At 39.4% G+C, this 18202-nt stretch overlaps 1 protein-coding gene across 1 annotated transcript in view; it reads right to left on the bottom strand.

Moving 5' to 3' along the window:
• Positions 1-9131: 9131 nt before the first annotated feature.
• SCARB2 (scavenger receptor class B member 2) overlaps positions 9132-18202 on the bottom strand; it is a 78044-nt gene continuing 68973 nt past the window's right edge. Inside the window, exons 8-12 of the mRNA XM_003414141.4 lie at positions 17288-17406; positions 16203-16276; positions 15539-15590; positions 10873-11031; positions 9132-9451 (exon numbers count right to left, since the gene is read on the bottom strand). Of these exons, the coding sequence (XP_003414189.1) occupies positions 9413-9451; positions 10873-11031; positions 15539-15590; positions 16203-16276; positions 17288-17406 (443 nt within the window). The 3' untranslated portion in view covers positions 9132-9412. The remainder of the gene's footprint in view (positions 9452-10872; positions 11032-15538; positions 15591-16202; positions 16277-17287; positions 17407-18202) is intronic.

The raw sequence follows: 18202 nt of genomic DNA, 5'->3' as shown, positions 1-18202 counted from the left end.
GATAGGCAGAATCAGTGAAACAGAAGACAAATCCCTTGACACTAATATGAATTAAGTGGGACACTATCAAGAGAAAAAATTTACATGTGATTGGAATTCCAGAATGGGAAGAGGCAAAAAAAAAAAAAAAAAAAACAGAGAAAAAACAGAATTGTCAAAGTTTTGCTGACAGAAAACTTCCCTAATATTATGAAAGTTGAGAAGCTATCCATCCAAGAAGCTCAACAAACAACACAAGATACACTCAAAAGAAAGTCTTCAAGGTATATCATAATCAAACTTGCCAAAACCAAAGACAATTCTGAGAGCAGCAGAAAAAATGAAAGGTCATCTACAAATGGGAACCAATAAGACTAAGCTATGATTACTCAGCAGAAACCATGCAGTCAAGAAGGCAATGGGAAAATACATATAAAACCTTAAAAGAAAAAAATGCCTGACCAAGAATTATATACTCAACAAATTTGTCTCTCAAATATGATGGTGGAATTAGGACATTTCCACGTGAACAGAAATTAAGGGAATTTGTAAAAACCAGGCCAACCTTACAAGAAGTATAAAGGGAGTACTTAGGACAGAGAACCAACAACATCAGACAACAGTTTGAGATTAGGACACAGGACAGCATCAGCCAGATACCAACCCAGATAAATAATTCTCAAGAATAAAACAAAGTTAAAAGACTGAAGACAGGGAACCAGAGACATCAATCTGTAAATGATAATAACATCAAAACAAAAAAGGAAAATAAATGGTGTAGTTATAGAACTTTCATATGGAGAAGAAGTCAAGACAATACCAAGAACTAAAAGACTGCTTTAAACGTAGGAAGATAAAGGTAAGTTTCAAGGTAACCACAAAGAAAGTTAACAAAATTACTCATCAAAATAAAAAATAAGAAAAAGACTCAGTAAAAACAAAATCAACAACAGAAGAAATGAAAAGAAAATCCACAAACAAAAAGAGCTCAGCACATAAAATTAAGCAGGACAAAGAAACCACAAAAAAAAAGCACAACAAAGTGACAACAATAAACTCATACCTATCAATAATCACAATGAATGTAAATGGCTTAAATGCACCAGGAAAGAGACAGAGTGTGGCAGAATGGATAAAAAAAAAAAAAAAGTACAACCCGTCAACATGCCATCTACAAGAAACACATCTTAGACACAAAGACATGAATAAACTAAAACACATAGGATGGAAAATACATATATCAAGCAAATAATAACCAAAAAAGAGCAGGAGTGGCAGTATTAATCTCAAACAAAATAGACTTTAAGGGAAAATCTACCACGAAAGATAAGGAAGGACTTTATATAATGATTACAGGATCAACCCACCAAGAAGACGTAGCTATAATAAATATATATGCACCCAATGACAGGGCTCCAAAATACATAAAACAAACTCTAACAGCATTGAAAAGAGAATAGTTCCACAATAATAGTAGGAGACTTCAATACATCACTTTCAGTGAAGGACAGAACAACTAGAAAGAACCTCAGCAAAGATACAGAATATCTAAATGCCTCAATCAACCAACTCAATCTCATAGACATATACAGAACACTCCACCCAACAAAAACAAAGTATACATTCTTTTCCAACCCACATGAATCATTGTCCAGAATAGACCACATTTTAGGCCACAAAAGCAAGCCTCTATAAGATCCAGAACATTGAAATAATAAAAGCATTTTCCCTGATCATAACACTATAAAAGTGGGAATCAATAATAGGAAGGGCAAGGGAAAAAAATCAAATACATCAAAACTGAATAACATGTTATTTACAAACTATTGGTTACAAAAAAAAAAAAATTCTTAGAATCAAATGAGAATTAAAACACAACGTACCAAAACTTCTAGGACATAGCAAAAGCAGTGCTCAGAGGAGAATTTACAGCAACAAATGCACACACCAAAAAAGAAGAAAGGGCCAAAATCAAAACATTAACATCAGAATTCCAACAAATACAAAGAGAGCAGCAAAAGAAGTCTATAGTCACCAGAGGAAAGGAAATAAGAAAGAGCAGAAATAAATGAAACAAAGAACAGACAAACAACAGAATCAAAAAGATCGGAAGTTAATTCTTTGAAAGGATCAATGAACTTGACAAACCACTGGCCAAAATGACAAACAAAAGCAGGAGAAGAAGAAAATAACTAAGAAATGAGTTGGGTGACATTACAACAGAATCAACTGAAATAAAAAGGATCATAGCAGAATAGTACGAAAAATTGTACTCCAACAAATTTGAAAACCAAAAGGAAATGGACATATTTCTAGGAACATGCTACCTACCTAAACCACCACAAACTGAGATAGAAAAACTGACAAAACTGATATAACAAAGGAAGAGATTGAGGAGGTAATAAAAACTAAAAACAGGAAAAAAAAAAAACAACCCTGGTCCAGATGACTCTCTGGAGAATTCTACTGAACATTCAGAGAAAAGTTAACACCAATACTACTCAAACTATTTCAGAACATAGAAAAGGAAGGAACACTCCTGAATTCATTCTATAAACCAGCATAACTCTAATACCAAAGCCAGACAAAGACACCACAATAAAAAAAAAAAAAATTACAGACCAGTATCCCTCATGAATATAGATGCAAAATTCTCAACAGAACTCTAGCCAATAGGATTAAACAGCAAAACAAATAATACATCATGAGCAAATGGGATTCCTATGAGGTATGCAAGGATGATTCAACATTAGGAAATCAACATAATCCACCACATAACTAAAACAAAAGAAAATAATCACATGATCAGCTCAATCAATGCAGAAAAGGCATTTGAAAAAGTCCAACACCCAATTCCTCATAAAAATTTTCAGCAAAATAGGAACAGTAGGGAAATTCTTCAACATCATAAGGGGCATTTATACAAAACCAACAACCAATATTATTCTTAATGGAGAGAGACTGAAAACATTCCCCTTGAGAACGGGAACCAGACAATGATGCCCTTTATCAACACTCTTATCCAACATTGTACTGGAAGACCTAGCTAGGGAATAAGGTAAGAAAGGGGAATAAAAGGCATTCAAATTGCTAAGGAAGAAGTAAAACTATCCCTATTCGCAGATGATAGGATCCTATACATAGAAAATCCCAAAGATTCCACAGAACAGCTACCAGAACCAATAGAAGGATTCAGCAAAGTAGCAGGATACAAGATCAACATACAAAAATCAATTGGATTCCTCTACACCAACAAAGAGGACTTTGAAAAGGAAATCAGGAAAACACTTAAAACGGGAAATCATTTAAAATAGCTCCCCCAAAAGATTAGTCCAAAGGATTAATGGACCACAGGTACCACAGCCTCCACCATACTGAGTCCAGCACAACTAGATGGTGCCCGGCTACCACCACTGACTGCTCTGACAGGGATCACAATAGAGGGTCCCAGGCAGACCTGGAGAAAAATGTAGAACAAAATTCTAACTCACAAAAAACAAACAGAAAAACCAGACTTACTGGTCTGACAGAGACTGGAGAAACCCCAAAAGCATGGCCCCCGGACATCCTTAGAGATCAGTAATGAAGTCACTCCTGAGGTTCATCTTTCAGCCAAAGATTAGGCAGGCCCATAAAACCAAACGAGACTAAATGAGCACACTAGCCCAGGGCCAAGGATGAGAAAGCAGGAGGAGACAGGAAAGCTGGCAATGAGAAACCCAAGGTTGAGAAAGGGAGAGTGTTGACGTGTCGTGGGGTTGGCAACCAATGTCACCAAACAATATGTATATTAGTTGTTTAATGAGGAACTAGTTTGCTCTGTAAACCTTCATCTAAAGTACAACTTAAAAAATTAGATTAAAAAAAAAATCTGTTGCCATGGAGTCGGTTTCGATTCATGGCAACCCCATGTGCTCCCGTAGTTTTCTTGGCTGTAATCTTAAGGAAGCAGATTCCCACACCTTTCTTCCACTGCACCACAGGGTGGGTTTGAACTGCCAACCTTTAGGTTAGCAGTTGATCGCAAACCATTTGCACCACCCAGGGACCTTATGGAAAATAATCAGGAAATCGAATGATGCATTGCCTTGGGCAAATCTGATGCAAAAGGCCTCTTTAAAGTGTTACAAAGAGAAGATGTCACTTTGAGGACTAAGGTGTGCCAGACCAAAGCCATGATACTTTCCTTTCAATCGCCTCATATGCATGGGAAAGCTGGAAATGAATGAGAAAGATCAAAGAAGAATTGATGCCTCTGAATTACGGTGTTGGTGATGAACACTGAATATACCATGGCCTGCCAGAATGAACGAATCTGTCTTGGAGGAAGTACAGCCTGAAAGTTCTGAGAAGTGAGGATGGCGAGACCTCGTCTCTCATACGTTGGACATGTTATCAGGAGGGATCAGTCCCTGGAGAAGGACATCATGCTTGGTAGACAGTCAGCAAAAAAGAGGAAGACCTCAATGAGATTGAGTTACACAGTGGCTGCAACAGTGGGTTTAAATGTTGTGAGGATGGTGCAGGACCATGCAGTGTTTTATTCTGTTGTACACAGGGTCAGGTTGCTCGATGGCACCTAACGACAACAACCTGTAGAGGCGACCTTTTTTGGAAATAGGGTCTTTGAAGATGTCATCAGTTAACATGAGGTCATAATGGAGTAGGATGAGTCCTGATCCAATCTGAGTGGTATGTCCTTATAAAAGGAGAGAAGAGACACAGAGGGAGTCAGAGGGAAAAGTCATGTGATGAGTGAGTTATGCTGCAGCTGCAAGTCAAGGAATGCCTGGGCTACCAAAAGCTGGGAGAGACAAGGAAGGATCTCCCTTTACAATTTCACTGGAGCATAGCTACATCCTTTCATTTACTTCTGCTGCCTCCTGGGTGGGGTGCACCTGCTGCACACAGGGCTGACTAGCACCAGTCTCATGGATGCCCACTTCCTGTTCCTGCAGCCACAGTGATGGCATGGGCCACACTTTGGGAGCCCAAAGGAGGCCTGCAGCATCCTGGGAAGACCGAGGTCAGTCCCAGGGCCTCACCAGGCCAAGACCCCTTCTTGCCTTGGCCCTGGCTGCTTGGTTGATTCTCAGACCTTCCACCCAGGGCCTCTGTGCTCCCAGGTCAGCAAAATGGGCCAAATCTGGCCTGCTCCTAGTTTTGTAGATACAATTTTATTGGAACACAACTACATTCGTTCATTTATATATTGTCCATAGCTGCTTTTGTGCTACAAAGTAGAGTCGAGCAGTTGCAACAGACACTCTATGGATCACAAAGCAAAAATTATTTTTATCTGGCCCTTTACAGAGGTTTGCCAGCCTGCCCCAGCCTAGACTACTGCAGTAGTCCCTCTGTGCATCGGGCAGGACTATCTATGACCTTGACAATTCATTCCGTGTTGCCTGGAGAATGAGCTAGCTGGGGGTTTCCCCCTTCTCCTAGGGAAGGGGGTTTCACCCAATCTCAGCTTCCCATGGCACTGGTGCCTTCCTCACCCCAGCAGTGGCGACTGTAACGTTCCATGGGCAGCTGGCACACACCCAACCAAACCACCGGCATCCCAAGCCCATACTGCCTGCCTGTTGCTCAGCAGATTGTGTGTTCACCATTGACAAGACTGCTTCTTCATGCTTGCCCTACAAAAAAAGGGACCTAACAGGGAATGAGGAGCCCTGGTGGCACAGTGGTTAAGAGCTCAGTTGCTAAACAAAAGGTCAGCAATTGGAATCCCCCAGCCACCCCTTGGAAACCCTATGGGGTAGTTCTACTTTGTCCTATAGGGTCACTATGAGTGCAAATAGACTCTGTGGCAATGGGTTTGGTTTCAGTTTAGCAGGGAATGATGATGTTCTCCTTACTGAGACCCTGCAGTGCTCTGGCCCCCAGCTTGCCTCTTCTCAGCATGGCAGGAGTATGGATATGTGCCATTGGGCACATCCTGTTCCTGCTGTCTGAAATGCTTTGCCCTTTGCCCAATTAACTTATTTAAGTCTTAGTCAAATGTTACTTCCTCGGGACACCTTCCCTGAACCCCCAGTTCTGTTCACAGAGTATTACAAAACTTAGCTGAAATTTTAAATTTATTTGTATGATTATTTGGTCACTGTTTTCCTCACTAGACCATAAGACCCATGTCTCTTTGTGGTTGTCAGTAGCCTGGCTTATAGTGCCTGGCATAAAGTAGGTATTCCATAAAACTAGTTGAATACATTATTTTAAATATAATGTAGAAAGAAGCCAGGCCCCAAAAACCACATGTTGTATGATTCTATTTATATGAAATGTACAGAAAAGGCAAATCTATAGAGACAGAAAGTAGATTAGGGGTTGCCTGGAACGGAGAGTAGGAATCAGATTTAACTGTAAAATGGCATGAGGGATTTACCGGAGTGATAAAAATGCTCCAAAACTGGATTATGGTGATGGTTGTGCAACTCAGTAAATTTATCAAAACCATTCAATTGAATTTTATGGTATGTAAACTGTATTTCAATAAAGTTGTTAAAAATTTTAAAAAATGTATTGAAGAAATGAAAGAATACAATTATTGGAAATGCCACCTTTATCTTACCTTGAACATGTATACACATTTCTGGACTTTGCATTCTGTACTACTCATCCTGTGCCATGCTTTCTGAGTTATTGTTCATGGATATATACTTTAGTACCTGGAAGTACATGTCACCCCTCATTAGTATTCTTCGAAAAATATGTTCTGGGTTCTTCTTATTCATTTGAAATAATTAGGCTTCATATGTTACAAAATTCCAGGTGTCTCTATATACCTTGGAACCCTGGTGGCACAGTGGTTAAGAAGTTGGCTGCTAACCAAAAAGTTGGCAGTTTGAATCCACCAGCTGCTCTTTGGAAACCTTATGGGGCAGTTCTTCTCTGTCCTATAGGGTCACTATGAATTGGAATCGACTTGATGGCAAAGGTTTTTTTTCCTATATATCTTTGGGTGATAAACAGAAACAGGCACAAGGAGTTCCCTTGTGACATACACCAGCTGAAATCAGATTTGGGATTCCCAGGGAGCACAAATGCTAGGGGTCATCAAGTGTCCTTATACATGAGGAAATTTGTAACATATTGAGCTGGATATTTATGACTGATCTGGATTTGCTTGATTGCAGAAGTGAGATGCAATAATTTTAGCCCAAATGTACCTACAAACAAAACATCTAGTACTTCTCCAATAATTCTCAGATCCTACCAAGACCTTTTAGGGGAATCTGTCTGCAATTTTTTTTTTTTTTTTTTTTGGTTCACTTGGATGCATAACTGGAGTTGTTTGTGCAGGTAGATTATTTGGGATGAAGTGTCAGCAAAGGAGCAGGGAGAATGAGACAGGGAATGAAGCAAAGTTAATAAAGGCAGGCTACATGGTGGGTACCCGGGCTCACAGGGCTCAACCCAGGCTGAGGAACCATGTAGAATAACCCTAACAACTGTCCCTCTGAGGACTGGGGCATTTATCAGTTGACTCCTGCCTCCTTTGGTTAAAGTTGCCCTAGAGGCATTAACTCCCCCAGGCTCCTATGCTGGGCTGAGGGGGCTTCAGGGGCTCTGGAGAAAGCCCTGAAGCAGAAAAGCAGAGTGAGGGACACACCTCAAGTGGGACTTGTCAGTCTGCCTATGACCGTGCCCCACAGCTGAGCTGAAATCAAGGGGTATGTATGAGTCAGGGCTGCATGTGTTAAGAGGACAAAGAGCATCTTTCAAATGAAACTCCACAGCCAACTGGGCATCTGATGACACATAACATACAAGTTCCAGTGCAATTTCATATAAACAGCAGTTTTTTATTAGTGAAACATTTCATTTGCATTAACAGTAGAAATAACCGTGTCAAGAATCACATGAAACGAACCAGTTGTATCAACTACATGAAGAACATTCTGATTAGTGTTCTCTTTACTCCAAGAGAGTAACAAGCAATTTACTCCAGTAATGCCTAGAGCACCAAGTATGAGTCATCTTTTGCAGAACTCATATCTCAGTCAATTAAAACGGAAAAAAAAAAAATTAGGCTCCCTTAAATAAAAACACCCATATAGATTAGTTGTGTAGTACTTTTCCATTTGACTATCAGTGATTTTTCTAAAATATAAGGAAATAAAGTCTAGTGTGAAAATCCTGGAGCTAAAAGTGGCAAAGCCCATTTCCTGTTCTGTGCCCAACTCCCAATTTTCCCCAAGAGAAGTGAGTTAACCTCTCTGTGTCTTAGCTTTTCCCTCTCTAAACTGAGTATCCTAACACTGGATGCTTGTATTCTGCAATGGTGATAATGCTGACAATCACAAAGCCTTTCGGGACGTTTCCACAATAATGGCTGCAAGAGAAGAAGCCTGAGGAACAGTTTCTTATTTTCACCCTAAAGCTAAATAGGTATATTCTTAACCAATTTATAATTCTGGCTGCAGTTTATGGGTTTGCCACAGACACTCTGAAGGGAAATATCAAGTATGATCTTAAGCAAAGTACCAGAAAACCTGTTGCTGTTGAGTCGATTCCTACTTATAGTGACCCTATAGGACAGAGTAGAACTGCCCCATAGGGTTTTCGAGGAGCGCCTGGTGGATCTGAACTGCCAACCTTTTGGTTAGCATCCATAGCTCTTAACCACTGTGCCACCAGGGTTTCCTTTAGGCGAAGTAACTATTATGAAACAAATACAGAAATAATCAATTGTGTTTTTGCTCTGAGGTGAAAAAATCCTCAGATGCTTATCACTATTAACTCATGGGTCCCTCTATCACCCTACCCAACCCTTTCACCACTTGATTCCTACCCATTATAAAAGTAGTCAGAAAACTGTTATTTTCCTGGAGGGATTATGAACTGAAAATTAGCACAAAACACAATATGTAACTTTTTAAAAAGAGGAAATCAGATGCATTTGACTGATGTATGGGATGAAACGATCCTTTTACCCTGGATTCCGAACTCTATTACTTTGCTTTGGGGGTGAAATGAACGGAGGAATAAAACATAAAATGGTATATATATATTTTGAGCACACAGCTTGGTGTCTGAAGCATACAGAATAAGGTTAGAAGAAGTAGTATTAACAAGTGATGCAGAGACATAACCACAACAGTGGTGACAAAATTCTGGAGCTACCAGCACCCAACAACAACAACAAAATTGTAAGAGTTTATTAAATACTTGCTAGACACATGAAAAACAAAACAATTTGTCAGGGACCACATGATTTTATAAAGCATAATGGCCAACCATGTCAGCCTGTTCTTTATCTTTAACCTGCTGGCCAGAATGTTGTCATCACCTGCCAGCACCGGGTCCTCTCTCTGTTCTCTACAATAGGCAACAAGCCTGTGAGGATGCTGAAGATTTCCCCATGATGTGGGCCAGGTCAGGACAGCTCACACAGTTCCTTCACCAACCCAAGCTCAGATGATGGTTAGGTTCGTATGAGGGGTGCTCTCTCATCTGCCGTTCCCTGAAACACAGAAGAGATAGGACAAGGAAGTTAGGTGTTCATTTCAGAAATGTCTCCCTCAAGGTGAAAACTCAGGTTGTGGTGGAAGGGGGAGGTGGGAAGAGAGACTAATAGCAAGGCCTATTTCTTTTTGTTCTTTAAGATGCAGACCTAACCTTCTCAAGGAGGCCTTCCCTGGCCACCTCCAACCCCAATACTGGAGCCTACCCTCTGTGTTTAAGCAAGCTATAACAATTACCACACTCATTGAATTTGCCTCCATGCTGGCTTGAAACCTATTAGAGAACAGTGTGTGGAAGATGGTAGGTGCCCAATAATTGGTTACTTATCGAATACTTGAATAAGGTTAATTGCAATAGCAGTACAACATTTACATAGGATTTCAGTGACTCTATAATAAAGTCAAACTGGAAGATCCTCAGATAGAAATGGCAAAATAGTTTGTCTCACAGCTAATTCCAACTGAAGTGACTAGCATGGTGTAAGAAACATGATGGAAGAATGTGGAAGGTAGGAAAATCTGAGCTAACATTACTCAGATGGTTTCAATCTATTTCATTTTCTACTTCACATTTACCTCACAGTTGAGGTAGCTGGGGAAAAAGAAGTCTTTGCTGGCACAAAGGGAAGCTGCTGTGAATTTAAGAGAGGCTTCTAGAGAAAAGTCTCATTGAAGGTCTTTCACTGGTCTGCTGGTCACATAGGAAGGCCAACCTAAGTGCTTCTCCCATCCACTTGGGGTTGTTCCCATTCCTCCAGGAAAATGATGACTCCCATGCTCCAATCATGCAATAATAACTCAATAGCAGGTACCCTCTGATACATCAGGGATTCTTTCCAGGCAGGTCTCCAGTTACCTAGCTGTGTAATCTTGGAGCTATTTTATCATGTTTAATCATAACTAATGTTTATTGAGCTACTATACGGTAACACTGGGCCAAGTGTTTTATGTGTCTTACATCTTCTAGTCTTCACAAAAAACTCATAAAATAGGCTCTATTATTACCCCCCCCCCATTTTACAGATAAAGAAACTGAGGTACAGTTTTTACGGTCACACAACTATTAAGTGTCAGACCTGGGATTTGAACCCAGGTAATCTGACACCAAAGCCTGGGTGTTTACCCGGCATTTATTTTTTTTCTTCTTTCAGGTTACTGTTTTCACAGACGTACGATAACCAGAGATTCCATTCCCACCAAGAGAGCCTCAAGTACTAGATGAGACCATTCAATCACTCCACCTTATATGACACACTTTCTTTGCTTCCCATTTGGTGCAGTAGCAGTATAACCAGGAAATCATTGTGCCCAGCATAAAAGCCTAGAATCCTTTCTAAAGAGCCAATTGACAGCCCTTCAATGAGGAATTCTTCCAGTAAAACTATTCAGTAAGAGAGAAACTTTTTCAGTTACTACTTACCTCATCCATGGATCCCTGTCCTCTGCATGCAAGCCCAGTAAAGATCAAACCAAAGAACACACCCAGCGCCATGATGATGTAGGGTATGTTGGTAATGATCAAGGTAGTGTTAATCACAGACTTCAGTCGATTTGCAGTCACTTTATCAATGAGAACACTCTAGAGAGACAAGAAAATATTAAGCCCTTGATTATTAAACATCCAGGTATGATTTTTTTTCTGTGTCCTTCTTCCAAATTGTTAAATACAATTTGGGAATGTCCTCCTGTTAGCAAACGAGATATACTGAGAATCCATTTATGAATTAGAGTAATCAAATGAAGTATTTATTCATTAACATCTACTCTTTTGTCCTGAAGACTTTTTTTTTTTTTTTTTACTCTCAAAATATGTTGGGAAAATGAAGGGAAAAGTATTTAGAAATATCAACATCATTTGTTTTCTGTCAAACTCCAACTCATCTTTCAAATCCAGCATGGTATAACTTCCTTTCATAAGTCTTCTCTGGCTACCTCATGTCTAGTTAAAAATCCCTTCTCTGCACTTCTATTTTGCTCTCTAAAATCCTCCATCATTGTTCTTGCACTCTGCATCGTAATGGTCTGTTTACTTGTTTGTCCCCCTACCCCCCTCCACCCTACTGTGAGGTCTCTGAAGGCAAGGTTGATGACTTTTATCTCGGGAACCTCAACACTGGATATAGTACCCAGGACACGGTAGGTGCTCAATTAATGCTGGTTGAGTGAATGAATGAATGAATAAAATATGCTATTAATGGTAAATACAAAGGATAATTTCCCTACTGGTTAAAAAAATAAACAAACAAAAAACTCCTAAATCCATTGCCAGTCTAGTCAATTCCGACACATAGCAACCCTATAGGACAGAGCAGAACTGCCTTATAGGGTTTCCAAGGAGCACCTGGTGGATTCAAACTGCTGACCTTTTGGTTAGCAGCCGTAGCTCTTAACCACTACACCATCAGGGTTTCCCCCTACTGGTCAGATAGAAACAAATCAGGACCAGAGATCTTAAAAGAAAGTCTTCAGGGAAGTTGTGAGGCTAACCAGAATTCCAGAAGGTGTTAGTAACCAAGGAAATATACTAGAACAATGCTTTCTGTACTCAGAGCGGAGGAATTATCACTTTAAATTGTCATGGTTGAGGTATGTACCCAGCTAATCTCATAAAAATTTTCAGCAGCAAACGGGACATTTGGCTTACTTTAGGCTACTTTTGAGGAGTCCCTGGGTGGTGCTAATCAAAAGGTTGGTGGTTCAAATCCAACCAGAGGTGCCTTGGAAGACAGACCTGTTGATCTGCTTCTAAAAGGTCCCATGAGTCAGAATCTACTCAAACTGGTACTTCTACTAACTGGCCAAGGCCTCTGTGCCAGAGTTTCTTCCTCTGTAAAAAGTGTCATGGGGAGTAGGCAGTCTCCAACTCACTTCCAGGCCTAACATTTTATGCTTCTAGAGAAAGGCAAGTCAAGTTCTTTCCAGAAGGCAGCAAAAGCACAAGGCTTCACTCCATCATTTTCTAGTTTCAATCTAGTCTTTGTTAAAAAGCAAAGCAAAACTTAGGGATAGAGGGGACTTCAAATATGCCATGACTATTTTTTTTTTATGAACATAATACTGGCAGAACAGGGTCCTTCTGCCTTTTTAAAAAGCCCTACTTCCATGCCCTTCCCCACATATAATAACTATGATGACCCAGGTACAATTGTACATACTCCTATGAATTGGCAAATACTGCCTGAATTTTTCCTATGAAACAATTAAAGACTTGTCTTCGAGTTATTAATCACAAGTTTATAAAGGTAGCTATCGATATAATGGTAAATGGAAAAAAAAAAAGGATATAAAGCTGTATCTATAGTATGATATCAACTATGTAATATCGCAACAAGAAAAATACTAGGAAACAACATATGAAGATGTCAACTGCATTTATTTCTAAGAGACAGGCTTATTAGTAATTTTTTTTTTAATACCCCAAGAATGCTATAAACACCACGTTAGTTTTATGGGAAGAACATTAATTTTAAAAAAATTTTATTTTTTTGTTCTTGAGTATATACACAGCAAAATATACACCAGTTCAACTATTTCTACATGAAAAATTCCAAGACTCTGATTACGTTCTTCAAGTTGTATAACCATTCTCACCCTCCTTGTCTGAGTTGTTTCTTCTGCATCAACATAGAGTCAAGTTGCTGTTGTCACTATGATCCCATATAAAACCAAAAACCAAACCCACTACCCTCGAGTCAATTCCGACTCATAGCGACCCTGTAGGACAGAGTAGAACTGCCCCATAGAGTTTCCAAGGAGTGCCTGGTGGATTCAAACTGCTGACCTCTTGGTTAGCAGCCGTAGCACTTAACCACTACACCACCAGGGTTTCCAAACAGATAGTTCTTAAAAGAACTTAGTGCTCAAGACAGACTTTTTTAATTGGTTCAGCTAAACTGTTGTTTGGTTTTAAGTCAATCATTTTTTTTTTCTTTTTTATTATACTTTGGATGAAGGTTTACAGCACGAACTTCTCATTAAACAGTACGCATATTGTTTTATGACACTGGTTAATAGCCCCACGACATGTCAACACTCTCCCTTCTCAACCTTGGGTTCCCTATTACCAGCTTTCCTGTCCCCTTACACCTTTTAGTTCCTGTCCCTGGGCTGCTTTGCCCTTTAGTCTCGTTTTGTTTTATGGGCCTGTCTAATCTTTGGCTGAAGGGTGGCCCTCGGCAGTGACTTCATTAAGTGAGCTAAGAGAGTGTCCGGAGCCCATACTCTTGGGGTTTCTCCAGTCTCTGTCAGGCCAGTAGATTTGGTCTTTTTCTTTTTTTTTTGTGAGTTACAGTTTTGTTCTACATTTTTCTCCAGCTCTGTCCCAGACCCTCTATTGTGATCACTGTCAGAACATTCACTGGTGGTAGCTGGGCACCATCTCATTGTACTGGACTCAGTCTGGTGGATGCCATGGCAGTTTGGCTTATTAGTTGGTTTTAAGTAAATCATTTTTAAAAAAGTTGTTTCTGGAAAAAAATTTTACAACACGTTCTTGAGTGAAGGAAAGCAAATTAAAAACAATATGTCAGTATGACTCAGAGTTTTGTGAAGAGCGCTTTTAATTTTTCCTTTTTGGATCATCTCTTGTTACTAAGTTTTCTACAAAGAATAATGTTTTTAGGGAAGAGATAAAAATAACATAACTTAAAAAAAATGCTGCTATTGAGGGAGCAGGAGAGCAGTGGGATGCAGACCCCAAATTCTCATAAGACCAGGCTTAATGGTCTGATTGAGACTAGAAGGACCCTGGGGCTCATGGCCCCCAGACCTTCTCTTGGCCCAGGACAGGAACCATTCCCAAAGCCAACTCTTCAGACATGGATTGGACTGGACAATGGGTTGGAGAGGGATGCTGGTGAGGACTGAGCTTCTTGGATCAGGTGGACACTTGAGACTATATTGGCATCTCCTGCCTGGAGGGGAGATGAGAAGGTGGAGGGGGTTAGAAGCTGGCGAAATGGACAAGAAAAGAGAGAGTGGAGGGAGAGAGCGGGCTGTCTCATTAGCGGGAGAGTAATTGGGAGTGTGTAGCAAGGTGTATATGGGTTTTTGTGTGAGAGACTGACTTAATTTGTAAACTTTCACTTAAAGCACAATAAAAATTATATAAAAAATGCTGCTATTAATAACAGAGGTTTGCCAATGGGGAATTTATTTAGAGGGAAAAATCTGCATTTTTTCTTCAAAACTGGATGGAAGAGAGGGGGAAATTGAGGAGATACAGCTACAATAGATGTGTTAAGTCATTTAGAAAAGACTTTATCATAGGTGTCTTAAATAGTGGGGGATTTCTGAGCTTTGAGAATATACTTTTATTTACAAAACTTTATACCTAACATTTAGGGACAAAATTTCTGTGGGTAGATTGTGGACAAAATATTTCTTCTGGGAAACACTTTTCATTTGAACTAAGATAGAATCTGTTTTCTATAATTCATTATGTTTGCCTACAGAAGTAGAAAAAGCTCTATTCTATGACGACGAGTAAGAGAATCATATGGCACTGAAATTAATGGGCATGTATCATTTTATGTAATCTTTTATTTAACCGCCTTCCACAAAATTTTTATGCAATGTTGCCAATCATCTTAATTTTAATCCCTTTTCCTTCTCCTCAACTAATAAACAGTAATTGATAACATTTTACAAACTGGCAAGGTTTCAAAGGAAGAAGACATGCAAAGAAAAGCTGTATACTGAACATCTGAGGTGGGCTATCTATCCTGTTTCAATAATGTCTGACAATGCTTCATTCCACCTTTGCATTTTCTTCTTACATAAGCAGCTCCCCAAGAGGGAGTTTCACCCAAACAACAATCTTGAGAAGGAAAATTTTTCTTACTGTCATTTCTGCAAATTATACCTCAGACACAGGCAGGTTCATGTAAATATTTTAATAAAAAGTTTCTAAGGGCAAACAGATTTATAAAAACCATCTTTTCTCTTTTCTCAAACAGATTTATAAAAACCATCTTTTCTCTTTTCTCAGCTCTTCAACTATACAGGTCTATAACAGCAGACATCATAAGGGAAGTTTTCAATCCTGGACAGCTAAAACATACCTGTGCTGAACTCCTAAGACTTACCTCGTTAAGATACATCACTGGGAAAACCAGCGTTCTCATGTTTCCAGTCTCACTATAAAGATAAAGGATGAGATTATTTTACAGACATCATCACACCACATTAGTGGCACACTCTGGAGAGGCATGTTTATATAACATCCCAGGACCTATTTCATTACATTACCCAAATTTTACTGCTGGCTTATTGGTTATCTTTGCAAACACATAAAATCTCATGCAAATACATATAAAATCCAATATTCTTTGTCAGTCTAGGAATTCCAAGTGCTGCACATTTATGTTAAATATAATAATCAAAACGTAAGATGCTGAAAGCAAATTCATCAAAATGATTACTGTTCTCCTAATAGTCACCACCAGGAAGCTACATGCTACAGAAAAATGCTGCCATCCCTCAGAGTGGTTTGTAACCAGACCACCTAAGTACTATCTTCAGAACCATGCATTTATCTTATGCTAGTTCTATGCATTTAATGCTCACAACAGTCCCTGCAGTAGGTATTTTTATTCTAGGTTTACAGATGAGAAAATTATGGCTCAGAGAAGCTATGTAGCTTTCCCAGAGTTAGAGAAGGTGGGCTATACTCCTCCTGACACTGATCCCACTAGAAAGTCAATGTAGCAAAACTATCCTCTGCCTCTGTTAGAAATAAGCAAAACTTACACAAATTCATCTAATTTCCTGACATAAATGTTGATTTGGAACCTCTTGGCTGCTCTTAGGATAACTCCAGTCAACTGCAAATCAGAGAAGTAGAAAGAAAACATAAGGGCTTAGTTAAAAACCACAAACAAAATTTTACAATACAGTATCAGTAGAGTGTGCTTCTGATAAACTGGGTGCCTGTTACCATGTTTGATATGCAGAGTGGGACAAGGAAGAACTGATCCCCAGAACAGAATGAGAACTGTCGATTGCTTTTGGTGCCTGATAAACCAATGCTTCTGAAACTCTCAGGTGAGTCCTTGGGGATCGTGTTAAAATGCAGATTCAGATTCAGTAGGTCCAGGGTAGGGCCTGAGTTCAGCATGTCTGACAAGATCCCAGGATGCTGCGGTCAGCAGGCTACACTTTGAATAGCAAAACCCTGGAGGGGTTTTAAATCCCAAGAATGAAGGAATATGGCCTTCAGATAGGTTCTACAGTGAAAGGCTCTCGCATGATGAAATGATATTCAAGTCTATTCAAATCTTTTCAGAAATGGTTTAATTTTTCTTCTTTATTATTAAAGGATTAAAATATATATACATATCTCATGCTTTTTAAATTAATAATCTCACATAATAAACTCTCAGAAGTACCTGTAGAATACCGTTTTGCCAAAAGTGACTGAAGATTACATACGTATGTAAATTTTAAACAAGATATTTCTCGCAGTGTGTAAGCAGAGGGTCATCTTCAACTTTGCTGACCTGTGCCCCATGGGAGAAATGAATACATGCTCAGGTTCAAGGCTGGTGACAGACTAGCCAGATTACATGGGTCCAATCTCAGTTGTCTCCAATGGCTGAACTTTCACTGTTGCTTTTTTGTTAAAGCAGGTGGGCTGGTATTTTCGCATATTAGATCCACAGAATTGAGCTTTCTAATTACAGGGTTATGAGACTATTCATTACATTTCACTGAGCAGAGTTTTCCCAAGGGAGAAGGACAATATATTTCTTAGGAGCGCTCAGAACTAACCCATTGGACACTGTATAGACAGAATAACACATAGGCTTTGTCACCAGGAAGCAGTGCATACTCACAGGATTAATGTCCACAAATGTCTCATGATATTCCTCATTCGGATGCAAGCCTGCTATGGCAGAAAGAAACTTCTCATCTGCTTGGTAGAAGTGTGGGAAAGACATAATGATGGGTGCACCTACATTTTAAGGAAAACAATGAGAAAATAAGTATAAAATTCCTGATCACAAACCTGGTCCCTAAGGAAAAAAATATAGCATGGACTGTCAGAAGAATGAACAAGTCTGTCTTGGAAGAAGTATAGCCAGAATGTTCCTTAGAAGCAAGGATGGTGAGACTTCATCTCACATACTTTGGACATGTTATCAGCAAGGACCAGTCCCTGGAGAAGGATACCATACTTGGTAAAGTAGAGGGTCAACGAAAAAGAGGAAGACCCTCAAGGAGATGGATTGACACAGTGGCTACAACAAATGGTCTCAAGCATAACAATGATTGTGAGGACGGTGCAGGACTGAGCGGTGTTTCGTTCCATTGTACACACAGGGTCGCTAACACTGGGAACCTACTTGACAGCACCTAACAACAACATACATAATGAAACATGGGGATGAGGGATAAAATTCCACTCTACACATCCCAGCTCAGGATTTATACTTCATTTTCTGAAATCTTATTACATACATAATGAAACATGGGGATGAGGGATAAAATTCCACTCTACACATCCCAGCTCAGGATTTATACTTCATTTTCTGAAATCTTATTCACTTCAAATTATTTTACTCCACAATATATATTGAAGGCCTGACTACTTTATTGTTCAGCATTTACTGAACCTTTTTTTTTTTTATACAATGTGTCAAGAGCTGTATATACACTATTGTAATTAACATTCCCAGAAGCCCTATAAGGCTAGAGTTATTATATTTATTTTACAGTTGAGAAAACTGAGGCTTAGAGAAGTTACAGAA

The sequence above is a fragment of the Loxodonta africana genome, chromosome 5 (assembly GCF_030014295.1).
Source record: "Loxodonta africana isolate mLoxAfr1 chromosome 5, mLoxAfr1.hap2, whole genome shotgun sequence".
In the NCBI taxonomy this organism is placed as follows: Eukaryota; Metazoa; Chordata; class Mammalia; order Proboscidea; family Elephantidae; genus Loxodonta; species Loxodonta africana.
Note: the sequence above shows the minus strand (reverse complement) of the source record. Positions and strands in the feature narration are given on the sequence as shown.